The 16395-nt window shown below is 39.8% G+C and overlaps 1 protein-coding gene across 2 annotated transcripts; it reads left to right on the top strand.

Annotated features, from left to right (window-relative positions):
* Window positions 1-663: 663 nt before the first annotated feature.
* LOC134077020 (integrin alpha-M-like) lies at window positions 664-7296 on the top strand. 2 transcript variants are annotated; one of them, XM_062532373.1, is made up of 9 exons: window positions 664-756; window positions 3378-3461; window positions 3654-3674; window positions 3948-4066; window positions 4210-4352; window positions 4627-4777; window positions 5370-5520; window positions 6446-6528; window positions 6930-7296. In XM_062532373.1, the coding sequence occupies exons 2-9, from the start codon at window positions 3419-3421 to the stop codon at window positions 7005-7007; spliced, it is 789 nt and encodes a 262-aa protein (XP_062388357.1). In that variant the 5' UTR covers window positions 664-756; window positions 3378-3418; the 3' UTR covers window positions 7008-7296. The 2 variants fall into 2 exon arrangements, with proteins under 2 accessions (XP_062388357.1, XP_062388358.1); XM_062532374.1 differs by having other exon boundaries at window positions 742-757; window positions 3366-3461.
* Window positions 7297-16395: the final 9099 nt, after the last annotated feature.

Consider the following 16395-nt stretch of genomic DNA (forward strand, 5'->3'; position numbering starts at 1 on the left):
TCTGGCAGAAATGGGCTTCCATAAAGACCAATTATCCGTGGGAAGCAGAGGGCATCGGAGGTGCGCGGACATACAGTAGAAGGCTGCAGGTGTTCCCTGACAGTAGGCTATCAGTACTCCCACAAGGAAGTTAGGTTCACTGAAAAACAACTAACGCTTATCTCACTTTAGATTTACTTTTTTTTCATGAGTTTTTTTTTTCATTCTGCATGTTTGCACAGGCTTTGGTCTACATGCGCGTGCCACTTCATGCCAACCCTCTGAAAATGGGATAGATCCAAAGCAGTAAGCCTACTGTGCAAATCCAATACTTTTTCAACAGCTGTTGGAAAAAAAAAAATATTGTGCTTCACTGGCTGAACAAATCTGTCTGACCACAAATATGCTTGTAGCAGAAGCATGATACAATCCATGGGGTTAAACAGAGTCACCCAGGTAAATTGAGTAACTACACCTGATACATCAGCATAACGAAACTCTGGTTTGGCCCGCTCGCACAGCTCTGCTTTTGGACTCAAGCTTTCGGCCTCTATCTCTTGTAGCCTAAACTCTAGAATGCGACAGGCAGCTATGCATGAGGACAACAATGGTGTGCGTCTCGCCAGACTTCTTGGTCACCTGTGACAGAGTGCATCTGAAACTGGCACGACTGCATACTTTCTCTGGGAGGTGCCTAGTTTCCTAGTAGCTATTGTTATCGTGGTTGGAATGACAGATGGTGTGGGATTAGACTGTGGAAGGTTCAAACAAGGAACGGTAAATGCAACGTCTTAATTGTTTTATTCTGTTCTGCTTGCATGTCTGACAACATCAGTACAGTATATCTTTCCTGAGTGACAAGAGAGACAAGACCGTGCATTGTATTTTAACTTGTAGTCAGTGGTGGAAAAGGTACACAACCCTGTACTTGTGTGAAAGTGGTTAAATGTTACTCTTGTAAAAGTAGAAGTCCTCCTTTTACATTTTCACTTGAGTGGAAGTACAAAAGTATACTTTTTTGTACTTAAGTATCAAAAGTAAAAGTCCATTAGCCTACAGTTGCATTTAGCCTACTATTGTTGAAATGATTCGGCACTCATTGAGCCTTTCTCCTTCATTCAGGACAGAATCAATTAAGACATTTTGTGTGTAGAAAGAACTAAAAGCAAATTAATGAGATCTTAGATACTCCAAAGTAACAACTTTTGGCTTTGTTGAATGCTTTACACTTTTGGACTAGTTCAAGACATTCCTTTTTGTATTTGATAGTGTCAGATAGTATATCATTGTCTATAATCATTTCCTCGGCGGCATCTTGAGGCTAGTTATGGAAACATCACCAATATTGTGAAAAGGGGTCAACAAGGTGTAAATAGTGGATATAACAATTAGGGCCTACATAGGTTAGGCAACACCATTATGTAAAGCCTAGCTTCCTTAATAGAAAAAACACATGTAAGTACACATGTATTTGGACAGTCTTTTTTCCAAAAGGAGCTGCAGCACAGCTGAAGTAAAAAGTAAGATAGTCAGCCTAGAAACATATTGGAGTAAAAGTAATGAGTTTAACAAAATTGAAATACTCAAGTTAAGTACAGATACATGGAAAAAGTGACTTAAATACAGGAATTGAGTAAATGTACTCAAGTATGTCCACCACTGCTTGTAGTTATCTAAACTTTCTTGTCTTGTAATGATCCCTGTCGTCAAAAGAGTCCTTTTCAAAATGTTCAAATTCTCAATAGCTTTTTTTTCCTATTCAGTGACAATACAATGCCCATATCTGCCAGAGAAGATATGGAGGCCGTTTTCTTGCAGGTGACAACTGGACTGTGCTATTTACCAACAAACAATTGAACTGTAGTTCATGAACACCCTTCATTTCAGTTCTCAAAACCTTAAACTGACTAGACAAGGCAAGGTTTTGAGCAATGTTGCTAGACAATTTTCCTATGTAGCCTACTGATGGAGCACCATTAAAAAAATAAATAAATAAATAAATAAATAAATCATTAGTTGGCCGATTTTCATGACCATCCATTCATGACACATGGAACTGGTTATGTGGTTGCCCAGCAACATTGCTCAAGAAGCTGCTCCATGTATCATCAGCTTTAAAAACGCGTATTGGCGCAGTAATCCAGCACCTGCCTGTTATTTTCTGTCTGTGTGCCAAGCTACACTCATTTCAGAAAAATGAGGAAGAGACAAACAAATCTGATTACATAATTGGATTACATGCTAAGAGAAAGAGACAACGTTACGTGACGTGACGTGACGTTAACGAAACTTAAGCGACGCGAAGTGCAGAAACAAAGCGCAGCCTCTCCAGACTAATATTCAATCTTAAAAGATTGAGCTTAGTATGGTGAAAACTAGACTAAATTTGTATCATATTGCATCATAAATAAATAAATGTTCTTCCTTACAATACAGGGGCCATAAGTATACTATGTTAAATTTTCATTTTTAAAGGCCAGTTATTTTATGGATTCAGGATACTGCATCCTGATAAAGTTCCCTTGGCCTCTGGAATTAAAGGGACACTTCACCGATAGCATTAAGCTTTGTAAATGATGGGAGAAATACGGATTTCAATGAAACCCATGAAAGGGACTTCCTGTTTTAAATTATGTAAAAGCAGGAAGTCCAACATTGAAATCCGTATTTCTCCCATCTCAAGGCAAACTGAGGGAATGATGCACGACCATTCAAAAACATGACTGGTTTTCTAAAGATACAAAGCTTAATGCTAATCGGTGAAGTGTCCCTTTAAAATAGCCCCACATCATACCTTTCACCATACCTATTGGCATGTTTTTGTCAGTTAGCCTAGCTGGTTTAATTTGCATTGAGCTCAGTGAGCATCAAACAGGCTAATAGGCTAACTGGGGAAAAAGCCAAGGACAAAGGTGCTATACAGACCCAAGTTGCGTTCTCTGTTTCCCAGACATGTCTTTTATTACATCTGACGGGGACTATAGTATCACCAAAAAAAGTCCAGGATTTGGCTTTTGAGTTCAGGTTCATTCAATGAGTATGTTTTTACATGGCTTTGGCCTTTGCTTGTGTTCTTACCAGGAAGTGGGTTATTGTGTGTCGTATCTGCTCACAGTGATGTTGCATGAATATTCACACACAGATTTTCCTTTTCATTAGATTGCAAACAGTCTCTATACCTATTCAAAACATGATATCCCTATTTAAGACAGATGTAACATTTAAATGAAAAATATTTATTTGTGAAATGATTTATTGTGAAAACGTAACAGGTAGGCTATCATCTTGATTGTCCTGGATAGCACATTTGTTAACTATTTAAAATGGCAAAATAAACAGAAAATCTACATAATATAATGTTAATAATGTTAATGTGCCTAATGTTTTTTTTTCCACAGGTGCAGGTCTCAAGATCTGGTTAAACAAAGAAAAACAGACAATGATGAATCCACTTCCACTGTGTGTCTTCATGTTGGCAATGAGTAAGCTTTGTCTGATCTGATTATAAGAAATGTTTGCTTTACTGGCAAGTTATTTCATGTTGTTATATGTGATGTATATGATCTAGGCTTCTTTTATTACCACTCCATGGTTTCCCAGGGCTGTAGCTAGGGACCCGGCCTTATAGTCTTTGGATGAGTGTGTGCATCTCATGATGTGTGTTTTCCCAACAGGTGGGTGTACTACTGCCCAGGGTAAGTACACTTCTTCTCATACTGATGTCTGACATTTAAAAAAGCATGGCCACCTCCGACTGCAATCGTGTGACATTATAGGCTACCTGATGATCTTGGACATTTTCATGTGACATTTTACCTGACTATTTTTAATTAACCCAATCATACACTGACACTGTACCATATACTGTAGGACTGTCATGATGAACAGCACATCATGATTATTTTTTTTGCATTCACACAATCATTCATGATAAAAGATAAATGATCAGTAATAATGTCCTACTTCAGAGACTGCAGATATTGTCTTCCTGCTGGATGGATCTGGGAGTGTTGGAGCAGCTCAGTTCACCACCATGAAAACATTTGTGAAGAATGTGACCGGTGCTCTCCTTCAGTTTGACACCTTAGTGAGTTCGACTCCTCTGGCTTATTTTAATGTTGGATCAGTTCAAGTAAACTTTAAATAAACTAAGAAATTGTCCAAATATCCAAGTTTTCAGGAGATGTTGCTCCATACTGAGCATTTTTTTTTTGTATTTTGTGTCTGCAGTTTGCATTTGTACAGTACGCCAGCTCAACGACCATTCATGTGGACTTTAGTCAGTTCAATAGAACAGGATTTGAAAATCAGGTGGACAGCATCAGCCAAACTGGAGGAGGCACAAACACTGCAAGCGGTATCAGAACAGTTGTGTAAGTCTTAAATGAGGACTAGTGTATCTAACCTGATAACTTCATCTGTCTCAACAGACCCATTATCCTTCTGCACTACTGTAGATGCTCACCTCAAACGTTTGCAACTCTTCCTCTACTCTGAATGCTTTTTATCAAAATGGTGAACATGGTCACTTGCATTTGGATTCTATGATGTGGAGAGGACATAGAACTAAGAATCCATGTATCTTTCTGTGTTGTTTATGAAAAGGTCATTATAGCAAGATTATCATTAATATGTACTGTATTACAGGGAAAATGTGTTTATTCCTTCTGCTGGAGCAAGACCTGAGGCCAACAGGATCCTGATTGTCATCACAGATGGCCAGTCATCGGATGCCTCACTCTATCCCAACGTCACAGCAGAGGCTGATGGGAAAAACATCACTAGATACGCTATTGGGGTATGAGGAGCAACAACAACATATTGCATTTATATACATGTATATATAATTTTTGTTTTTATATATATATATACATGTGTGTGTGTGTGTGTGTGTATACACACACACACACACATATATTTCATGGCATAGTCTTCCCGATAGAACTTCAGATTCCGATTCCGATTCCGAAAACGTTATTAATCCCCGAGGGGCAATTCGTTTTACAGCCAACCCAATTGTCTAATTTATCATATCCGCTATTGAGGTACTGCATGTGGGGCTACACTATTATGTTCATACTGTATATTCCCATATCCGCTATTGAGGTACTGCATGTGGCGCTACACTATGTGTTCATACTGTATAATATTCACATATCCACTGCACCTCCAGCACAGCTCAGACACCCAAGTTCCATATTTATTTGGGGTCACTAATCCTCTGATCTTTGGTGTATGGCACCTTGCACAGCAAGTTGAGTTTAAGGAGCATCTAGTTACACCTTACATCTGGTAGATTGATTCTCCAACTCACTCTGGCTGTGATGTGCCAGGGATCCTCTGAGAATTTCCCCTAATGTGAGATGCTAATTATCTTTCTTTTGTGACAGATTGGAAATGCCTTTAACATTGCGTCAGCGCTAGCAGAGCTCAACAGCATCGCATCTCCTCCAGCATCAGACCATGTGTTTAGAGTGGACAGCTTTCAGGCACTGGACCTAATCGCCACCGAACTGGAAGAGAGCATCATTCCCACAGCAGGTGCGGATACATCTGGATGCATCAGCTCTTGCAAATACATTTACCACCAGTGATACATAAAACAATATATATAAAAACAAGGAACAAGCATGCCGCATCCTCATAGTTTTAGAGGCAAGACAAACACTAACAACAACAGATAAGACAAAATACAGCAGATTCTGTGATTGTCATACATAGTGAAATATGCTAAACAGTTTGCCCAAATGTGGTGCGCCTAAGCTCAATTCACACCAAAGATTCCCGACGCAATGAGACCGAGTTGCAGTGGTGTGAATTAGGAGTTACACATAGTTGCAAGGATGTTGCAAGCATGTTCAACATGTTTAGTCACAGAACTTTGCGAGGTTTTAGACCGTCGCGTCTCGTCTCGTAGGGAATCTTTGGTCTGAACCCGACTTAAAAGGTATTACACCCCTTAGGTTGATGCCCTTGTACTACCACCACTCTCAATTCTTTCAGTGGGGGAGGGGCAAGATAATATGTTGCCTTAGGCTACTGTATATGCAAAACAGGCATACTTGAAATCTTTAAAATTGTAAAGAGGCCAGAGGCCAAGGGAACTAAAATTTGTGTTTCTGCAGTATTTTTGAAGGTTAAGTGTTACCTAGATATTTAAATTCCACTTTAAATACTTCCCTTAAAGCTAGCTAGAGCACTAAAAAATGCAGAATTAACGGCATGGTCCAGACCAGGCTCAAGAGTGATAGGCGAGCACTTAATTACTGGGTATGTGTTTGTCAAACTGGTACTACCAGTATGGTGTGTGTGTGTGTGTGTGTGTGTGTGTGTGTGTGTGTGTGTGTGTGTGTGTGTGTGTGTGTGTGTTTGCCTGTCTGTGCATGTGTTCAGGTTTGACCAAAATTAAAAAAAAAAAAAAAAAAAATATCCCAAATTCACAGCCATATATATTTCCTCCCCACAGATGTTGTTGTTGGTATGCGTCTGAAGGTCTCCTCAACTGTAAATCTAAATGAAACTGAGATTGAGGAGCAGATTCTGAAGCCGGTAAGTAACGTTGTTCTTCACAGTTGGTCTCTAGGTACAGTAGGAGGTCATGTATGATATACTGCACTGCTGTAATTACACAACTGTTCAATCTACACTAGGTGTATGAATGGCTTCTTCTCAATAATTCTAGAGTCTAGGGGAATAAAATGCACAGGATGGTGGTGGTGATTGGTCTAGTGGTTAGATGTGTGGATCTCCAAGGGGACCACTAGCTGGTGATGAGTTTGGTGCACCCAGGTGCTCCAAGTATGGTCCATGTAGTTACTAGTTCACAAATAACAAATGGCAAACTAATGTTGAATAATGTAAGAACCGACCCTGCACCTGAGGAGACATTAAATAAGAAATCAAAAAGCTGCTATCATTCATTATCTTGTTGTGTTGTTGTTCTTTCTCAGTTTGGAGACAAACTCAGAGGCCGAGGGATAACTGTTGCTGGGATCAAGTTAAGAGGAGTTTATAAGATTGAAGATTGAGAGGAGAGAGGAAGAACATGAAGCAGGACAGCAGACACGCTCCCACTGTGTGTTCCCTGCATGTGTATCTCTTTTGAATCTCAGGATTACCATAACCACAAGCTTTACAGCTGTGTTAGGGAGTTATATTCCTGTAAGCAGGGGGGAAGTGGTAAAATAAAATAAGAGGTTGGTAAACTATGAATTCTGTGATCAAATCAGATTTTTCAGAATATGTTTGATGATGTTGGAGGTTGATGATGAGTGTGCATATTGTGAATGTGGATAATAAAATGTGATGTTAAAAGTTGCAATTGGTGAATAAACTCTTTTTAGAGGTGGATAAACTGTAATAAGAGGTGGATAAATTCTATCTCTGACATTTCAGAGGTGGATAAACTGTGTTTACTCGTTTTTGGCCACCACATCCCTAAGACCAACAAAACACATTTTACTACACCCAAAGGGCCAATTTCTCTGTCGCTAGTTTGTTGTTTAACACAGTTTTAAACTCCAACTCCCAACTCTAACTCCAGTTTCAAAATCGTGTTAAACTCCAAACTAGCAACAGAGCAATTTCCCCATAATGTTTATTTTTGTGGACTCATTTCATGACCAACAATGTTTTTGATGGCCTTTTTACCAAATGCTTTAGAAACCTGTTTTGCCAAATGCTTTAGATGTGTAACAATCTCCTTCTCTCCCAGTTCAGCTCCACCCATTCCACACTCATCATCAGCTGTCTGCCCCCCCCCCCCCCATTACTATCATTACTATCTGGTCAAACTTGCTTTGTGTGTGTTATGTATACTGCAATTGAAAGATGGTGTGGATAGATAAACCAGAAAAGGTGGTACCATAATGGAAGGCCCAGTGAGGAAATGGTTGTTTGGCCAGCTCATGTATTCCCAGTGGAGCGTAAACTGTGTTGTCTTGCTATATTCTGCTCCTATTCGTGTTCACTGGGACACTGTATAACAGGGGACTGTTCAACTTTGACACTTCCATAAATGTTAACTTTCTCGTTCTTCACTCGATGCAAAACCCTAAACAGGTACACTAAAACAACAGCTGCTACAACACAGCTGACGCAACTGTTATGCATTCTTCTAAGCACATTAATATAGAACGAAATGCGGTCTCAGCTGTGCTATATCGGTAAGATATACAGTACAACAGCATCGAACGTTATTCAACCGATCATAATCAAGGACAGGAACTATCCATTTTCTAATAGCTGCTACACAGCTGCCGCTTCACTGGAAATATATGAGTTGACTAAAACCTTTCATATAAAGATGGATGCAGATGATGCCACTTTCGTTTGGTTATGGAATTCTGTTAACACTTTTGTCTAAAGCAACTTACAAAATATAAGTATAACTAGATGCACCGCCAAGCAGTACACAATATGACCGCCGCTCAGTTCTGCACATTCTCTCCACAAAAATAAATAGACTCTTGTAAACATTTCCTGTAACTCCTGTTTGATTGCTTTTGTGTATAATACTGTGTGTGTGTGTTTGTGTGTGTGTGCATATGTGTGTGTGTGTGTGTGTGTGTGTGTGTGTGTGTGTGTGTGTGAGTGAAAGAGAGAGTGTGACAGTGTCATTCTTAAACAGCAACCCTTTGCTCAATATTACCATCTGTAATATCATGTAATATAATAATATCAATGCAATATTAAATATCAATGGTGAAAATAACAGAAACCACAAATATTGGAAAAACAATTATTACTTAGGTGTACAGTAAGTCGAAAAGAAAAGACCCAAACACTAGACAACTAATTCCTCCAACTAGGAATAATAAAGGAAAAGAGTCTTGAATTTGACCTGCTAGCGTTAATGGCTGGTTGTCACAGCAGACACTCGTCAGGTAGCAGGGAGCAGATCCAGTAAGTGTCCTATAGGCCAGAATGAGGGATTTGAATTGAATGTTGGCAGTTATAGGAAGCCAGTTACATGTGTCCTCTTCTGGCTGATTAAAGACCAGGTGTGTTGCCGTATTCCGAATCAGCTGTTTGTTTGCATTTATCATAATAATGTTTGTGTATTTCTGTTGTGCCATGTCAGCTCATGTAAATGTACATGTAAAGCATGTTGGATATTGTCTAGAATGAATGTGCTACACAAATGAGCCTGTTTGCATGATCCGGCCTTTCTTTTGCGTCCAGTTACGGAATTAGGATACGTATGTCATCACATGCCATTTACCAGTGAAATCTGCAGGAGCAAAACTGGACACAGATGCAGAGGGAGACGTAGAAAGAGGAGGAGTAGGAAGAGTAGTAGGAAGTGGAGGAGTAGGAAGAGGAGTAAAAAGAGGAGGAGGAGGAGGAGTAAGAAGAGTCTCCTTTTTGAGGGGAGAAAAACATCTCAATTATCAATTTCAATTCAATTTTACTTATATAGCGCCAAAACATTACACATGTGTCATGGCGCTTTACAGAGTGTTAAACATCCAGAGAGAGCCCATGAGTAACATCTGATTGATATTCACCTGAGGAATGTTAAGCTGTTTTGTAATCGCATTTGCTAACTTTCATGAAAGCACTGTTGTTATTGATTTCTCAACCCCATGCTGTTCATAAATATATGAATGCAACAAATGTGGCTTACTGTTTCTAGTGTGTGTGTGTGTGTGTGTGTGTGTGTATTTTCAGACAAGGACAAAAGACAGAATTTGGTGTGAATAAACTTTTTTTTTTTTTTAAAGATTATTTTGTTGGGCTTTTTATGCCTTTAATGGACAGGACAGTAGAGAGAATGACAGGAAGTGAGTGGGAGAGAGAGTCGGGGTGGGATCCGGAAAGGACCACGGGGCGGGAATCGAACCCGGGTTGCCGGCGTACGGTGCAGGTGCCTCAGCCAGTTGCGCCACTGCCAAGGCCTGGTGTGAATAAACTTGACTGGCCTACACAGAGTCCTGACCTCAACCCAATAGAACACCTTTGGGATGAATGAGAGCGGAGACTGAGAGCCAGTCTCCTCGTACAACATCAGTGTGTGAACTGACAAATATGCTTCTGGAAGAATTGAAGAAGAGTTGAAGCTGTTACAGCTGCAAAGGGTGGACAAATGTCATATTAAACCCTGTGGATTAAAAATGGAATGTCTTTTAAGTTCATACGTGTGTCAAGGCAAGTAACCCAATACTTTTGGCAAAAAGTATTTTTTTGTGGACTAATTTCTTGGACAACAAGGTGTAACAACTTATTTATCTTACCAGTCTACGGATTATTGGTTAATTCAACACTTCATCTCCACCAACTGATTTATTTCCTCATTTAAACCATCCTGTTTTGCCATCTGTCTTTTGGTATTTTGCTTTACATAATAAACATAATTATGCACATAATTATGCCTGCATATAGCTTCCTTTAAGAATAAAAGACTGAGGAGGAGTGCAGTTTTACTTGGAAATATGTTTCTGGTCAGACTTGTTTCGTGTGTTTCTTGTAACATGTTTACTGTAAGGAAAAGATTATGTGGATATAATGCGTCACTATACTGGAAGGGCCAATGAGGAAATAATGCTAGGAATTTGTCAACTAAATGGGAACTGCCTTTATGCCAGGAAGGCTCCCAATAGGGCGACTTTATTCAGCACATACTGTACATTTTAACATTCTCGTTCACTCTGTGCAAAACCCTACCAGGTACTGTACGTGTGCACAGCTGACGCTCCACTGGAAATATATAATTTGCTTTAAGAGCCTTCCTGGCATAAAGGCAATTGAAACAAATAATAACAGCGCAATCGGTATACCAGCATCATATTCCTCATTTAATACACACTGATATGGAAAGAGTTTCCATCCTATAGATCTACAGGTAGAAGAGAATATTTAGGAGATGCAGCTTTCATTTGGTTCTGGAATTTAGTAGACACTTTTGTCCAAAGTGAGGGACTTACAGAATATGAACATTACAATAGTTCAAATTAACAGCAGATAGATAGGTAGATAGATAGATCGTTTATAACACGTTGTTGAGAGAAAAAGAGTCTTGAATTTGTCTTCCTGGCGTTAATGACCAGCGGACACAGAAGACACTTATCAGAGAACTGCAGTGGACGACTGGGGATGTACTGTAGAGTCATAGTTGCAAATCCACGTCCTACAGTATAGGCCGCCAGAGTGAGGGATTTTCCATTTCCATAGTTCATATTCTGTTTGAATCATTGAGTTTTTACTTTAAATGTGTTTGTTTTCTTAAAATGATCAAGTAGGTTTGTGTAGCTCTTTTGCGTCCTGTATAGCTCTTGTAAATGTCCATGTAAAATGTACATGTAAAGCATGTTGGATGTCGTCTAAAATGTGCTACACAAATGAGCCTGTTTGCATGATCTGGCCTTTCCTTTGCATCCAGTAACAGAGGTAGGATACATACGTCCATTTACCAGTAAAGTCTGCAGGAGCAAGACTGGACACAGATACAGAAAGAGAAAAGTCTCATTTCTTTTAAAGGGAAAAAAGCATCTCATTGTTCACCTGGGGAAGGTAGGACTATTTTTGTAACCACATACATGTAATCCCTAATGTGTGGTGTGTGTGTGTGTGTGTGTGTGTGTGTGTGTGTGTGTGTGTGTGTGTGTGTGTGTGTGTGTGTGTGTGTGTGTGTGTGTGTGTGTGCATGTGTGCATGCATGTGTGCACGTGTGTGTTTTCAAACAAGGGTGAATGACATCCTTACTTTTTTCTCTCTGGTGATTTTTATTTTTAGAGCAACAGAGAACATGTCTGTCCTCGCGGGAGGTTTACTTCTGCTGCAGACGTGTAAGAATCCATCATAATCTAATATAGTCCATGGGCCAAAGACCCAAAATATAGCATACCGGTACCATCTGGATGGGCAAATTCTAGTTGTGATTTTTTTATACCTACACATCCCTAGTTTATGTTTTGATGTGATAGACCTCTGAGATTGGTAGCTTTTTAGTGGTTATCACCTAATGAAGTACACCACCCTCTACAATAAATCGCATTTTAGACACCTGGTGCATATCCTGGTTGAACCCATGGTTAAGATACTTATCAGTGTTGTATACTATTGAGTGTGGTATCATTTTAAAGAGGACATCCTAAGCTTTCATTCAAGCACATTGGTGGAGCCCTCTGGTTAACACAGAGGTCACTGGAGCTCTTTGAGCCAACAACAACACAACATTTTCATCCATTTCCGCCTAAACTATACACTTTCTTTATGTCCTGTGGCATCAGAGAATATTACAGACACAAAAGACAGAAACTAAAATACTCTCAGGACTCCAAGGATTCAAAAAATGTATGCTTTACCCATACTACTCCATTAAGGGATGTAATTTCAGGGCCAAACTAAAAAGGATGACCAAAATAAAAAGCAGGGCCAAAATTCCGCACATGGAACTCCTTGGCCCCCTTCTGTTTCCTCTCCTTCACAATCTTTTCATGGCCCGTAGAAGAGTTGTGGATCTTATACACATGAATGTCACAATTCCTCTCTGTGACAACATACAGTGCATTTCCCCACCTGTCTGCTAGTTTTCTTTTACCACATTCCCCCATATTCGGGATTTAAGGTGCGACACTACAGGTGAATAGGGTAAAATTTTAAAATAATAGATATCACCATGAAACTTCCTCAGTTGATTACTTACACAAGTATGAACATTTTAAATTTGTCTCATTAAATATGCATGATTTTGCATATATTTCCGGTAGATAGATTTGAACATATGATAAAGTCAGGCGCACAATCATTTTGTTTACAAACAAGACTAAAATTACAGAGGGATTTCAGGATATCTGCTTTCATAGGAAATCAAAATATACTGTCCATAGTAAAAAAAAATATTGTTATTTTTATTATTAAAATGTCCCATATCAGGCCAATGTTTAACTAACAAATTCCTCTGTAAATATTTGTATGTGTGTATAACAAGTTTGGTGTACATACATGTAGGTGCTACATACAATGCCTTTAGAAAATCATCATACCACTTTGAAATAGTTACTTTATTTGTCTTACAGCCTGAAATCAAAGCCCATTTTTATTTACAAATTTAGCATCAAACATCAAAATAATGAAAAAAGTCAACAGTTCTGAAAATGAATTTAAGAAAATGAAAAACTAGAGTAACAGGGTTGGAAAAGTCATCATATCCCTGATTTAATACTTTGTAGCGCTTCTTTTTGCTTTGATTACAGCCATCAATCTGTTTAGATATGTCTCTATTAGCTTTTCACCCCTAGATTGGCCATTTGCCCAGTCTTCCTTGCAGAATTGCTCAAATTCAGTCAAATTCTGTGGGGAATGGCGATGGACTGCTGTCTTCAAGTCAATCCACAGATTTTCTACAGGATTTAAGTCAGGGCTCTGACTTGGCCAATCAAGGACATTCAACTTTCCATCCTTAAGCCACTGCTTTGTTATTTTGGCAGTATGTTTAGGATCATTGTTGTGTTGGAAGGTGAACAACCTGCCCATCTTCAGTTGTCTAGCAGAGGGAAACAGGTTTTCCTCAAGAATTTGGTTGTACTTGACAGCATCCATTTTCCCTTTTATCTTGACCAATTGCCCAGAACCGCTGAAGAGAAACATCCCCACAGCATAATGTTGCCCCCACCATGCTTCACAGTAGGTATGGTGTGTTTTGGGTGGTGTACTGCGTTTGCTTTTTGCCAAACATAGCGCTTGGAGATTAGTGCAATATACACTGGAATATTCTGCTACCATGTAGAAAAAGGCTTTATGGCAGATGAGACTAAGATTGAACTTTTTCACTGAACTCCAGGCGCCATGTTTGACGAAAACCAAACACAGTACACCACCCAAACAAACCATACCACTTTGTGAAGTTTAGAACCCTGGCAGCTGAGTTATGGACATACTCAGAGTCTGCTAAGGGCCTTGGTGGGCAGTCCAGTCAGAATACCATTGCAGTAGTCCAGACAGGAGGTGATTAAGGCATGGATGGGTGTTACTGAATGTGTGAGTGAAGGCCAAAGTTGTGAGATGTTTCTGAGGTGGTAGAAGACGGACTTGGTGATGTTGATGTGGGACTGGAAGGATGACGCCTCAGGAGATGGGGAAACAGATCAGCCTTCCACAACCAGGGCCAGGTCTCCAACTTTCCTGAGCAGTGGTGCAGGGTCTGCCACCTTGAGCTCTGTCTTATTACTGTTGAGTTTGAGTAAGTTTGTGGTCATCCATGATTTGAGTTCCTGCAGGCAGTTTACAAGTTCTGTGGGTGGGAGCTGGCATGAGGAGTTTGTGCTGATATAAAGTGTCATCGGCATAGCAGTGGAAGCTGAGTTCATGGTTACGGATAATATGACCTAGGAGTAGCGGGTGCTAGATCAGAGTTGGAACCATTGAGAGTGATAAATTGTTTCCGGTCTGTGAAGTAGGACTGGAACCAGGACAGTGCTGTGCCACTAAGGCCGATGAGCTCAGAAAGGTGATGAAGCTGGATGGTACCACACCAGAGATGCATTTATGATGTTTTCCACTGGATGACAGAGCATGGGAAGACAGGTCTTGACCAGGGTGGTGGACATTAGGTCAAGGCTGCTGTTGAGGTCTTGGCTGAGGTGACCAGTTTTTTTACTCGGTCGGCTTTCAGTGGAGAGAAGGCGGATAGGCAGCACTGAGGTGAGCCGGCAGCTGAGTGGTGAGAATCCTGTTGGGGCAGTGTGGGGCAGAGCCCAGGAGACTGGAGCTGCCCATGGATGGTGTCCACTTTCTGCTGGAAGAAATCCAGGAACCTGGGGCCTCATTTGTAAAATGTTCTTACGCACAGATTTGATCTTAGACTGTGCGTAAGCTCAAATCCATGGCAACGCTCAGATTTATATATTAAAAAAAACCTCATCGTTGACATGGAAAAGTATCTCCACGTCAGGTTCCAATTTCAAAATTCCAAGACCAACGATCTCACGTCTTCCTTTGCCATATGCATGATCAATATCAGATGAAGTAATTGTTGAAGATTGGACAGCACTTAACACGTATGCTGTGTTAAATAATTTAGCATATCAGCATTCCCTGCTAACTAATACATATAGCTCTTAATTCATAATTCTAACTCTCACAGGAGAAACACACAGAGTTCATAACTCTCAACCAAGCCACTCCCAAGGTTATGGTCGATACAGAAGATCCAACCTCACTGTCCATCGTGAAACATTTAAAGAACAAACTACAAAGAAGCCCTCTCTCAGGCAAAACAAGATATTACTCCACACTCATCAATAACCATTAAAACCACCTCAAATTCCTCTTCTCCATCATCAACCATCTTCTTCACCCTCCTGATGCTGCTAAACCCTCAGATGCAACTGACCTCTGGGCCTCATTAATAAAAATAGAAATAGAGTAGAAATCACCCTTCATTTGATCTTAGATCATCTCTGGAATTATCGTATGTGTGATTCAGAAAAAACAAACGTACACACAAAAAAACATGTGTAGGCCTAGCCTATGCCATCTGATATTAACTAGCCTACATTTATGCGCTGTCATTTCTAATAGTTTCTAATTATGATTTTCCAAGCAGCGCATTCTGGAATGAGATTCTATGCATCCATGTCCATTGTAATTTCTTCTGCTTGCAGTAATGTGCAATGTGTGATACATTTGGTAGATTTACTTTAGCAGTAGAAAATAGTAGGCTACTTTATGAAGGAAAGACCTCTAGGCCTATGTTAAGGTACAGTACATTTCCAATATGACCCAGGGTCATATATTGCTGATGTAGCCTAAAGCGTACTAAATTATAAGTGTGATATGTCATGTAGGCCGAACGTCTCTTTTGGGATAGGCTATGCTTAGGCTATGTTTTTGCTAAAGTGAAGTATAGTATAGAAGTAGTTTGCCGGTCATTCTTCATTCCTTCTGCACGTCGGGGTTTAAGCTATTATATCTTTGCATTTGTTTTCCAGTGCCCTAAACATTGCCCTTTCCAGTGCCCTAAACATTGCCCTTTATAGTTTGATATAGGCCTACCTTAATCTATCTTTATATTTCAGCCTACATTATCCAAATTGTCATTATCCAAGTATTGTCATCTGATCTCTGGCACTGCCATCAGTCATAGAGCAAACAGGTGCGTGCTCTGCAACACCTTAGGCAACTCTAAATATGAAGATCAGAGGATAACTTCTGTCCCTTGGTGATGTATAGATGATGCCAACTATCTGTCCATTATTGCTCATTCAAATATGATCTTTTTGTGACGGAGTCATGAACACAAATGTCATATTTTCCTTTCCTAAACAACACTTTACGGTCAATACTACATTGATTGGAACAGAAATATATCAATTACTTTATGGTAGGCCTTGGTGCTTTTTTAGATGTTATGAAATAGGTTAGGTAGGCTATAGGCCCATGTTTTTTCTCACTTTTCTAAGCAGGCTAGTTAGC

This window comes from Sardina pilchardus, chromosome 3 (genome assembly GCF_963854185.1).
Source record: "Sardina pilchardus chromosome 3, fSarPil1.1, whole genome shotgun sequence".
NCBI classification, from domain to species: Eukaryota; Metazoa; Chordata; class Actinopteri; order Clupeiformes; family Clupeidae; genus Sardina; species Sardina pilchardus.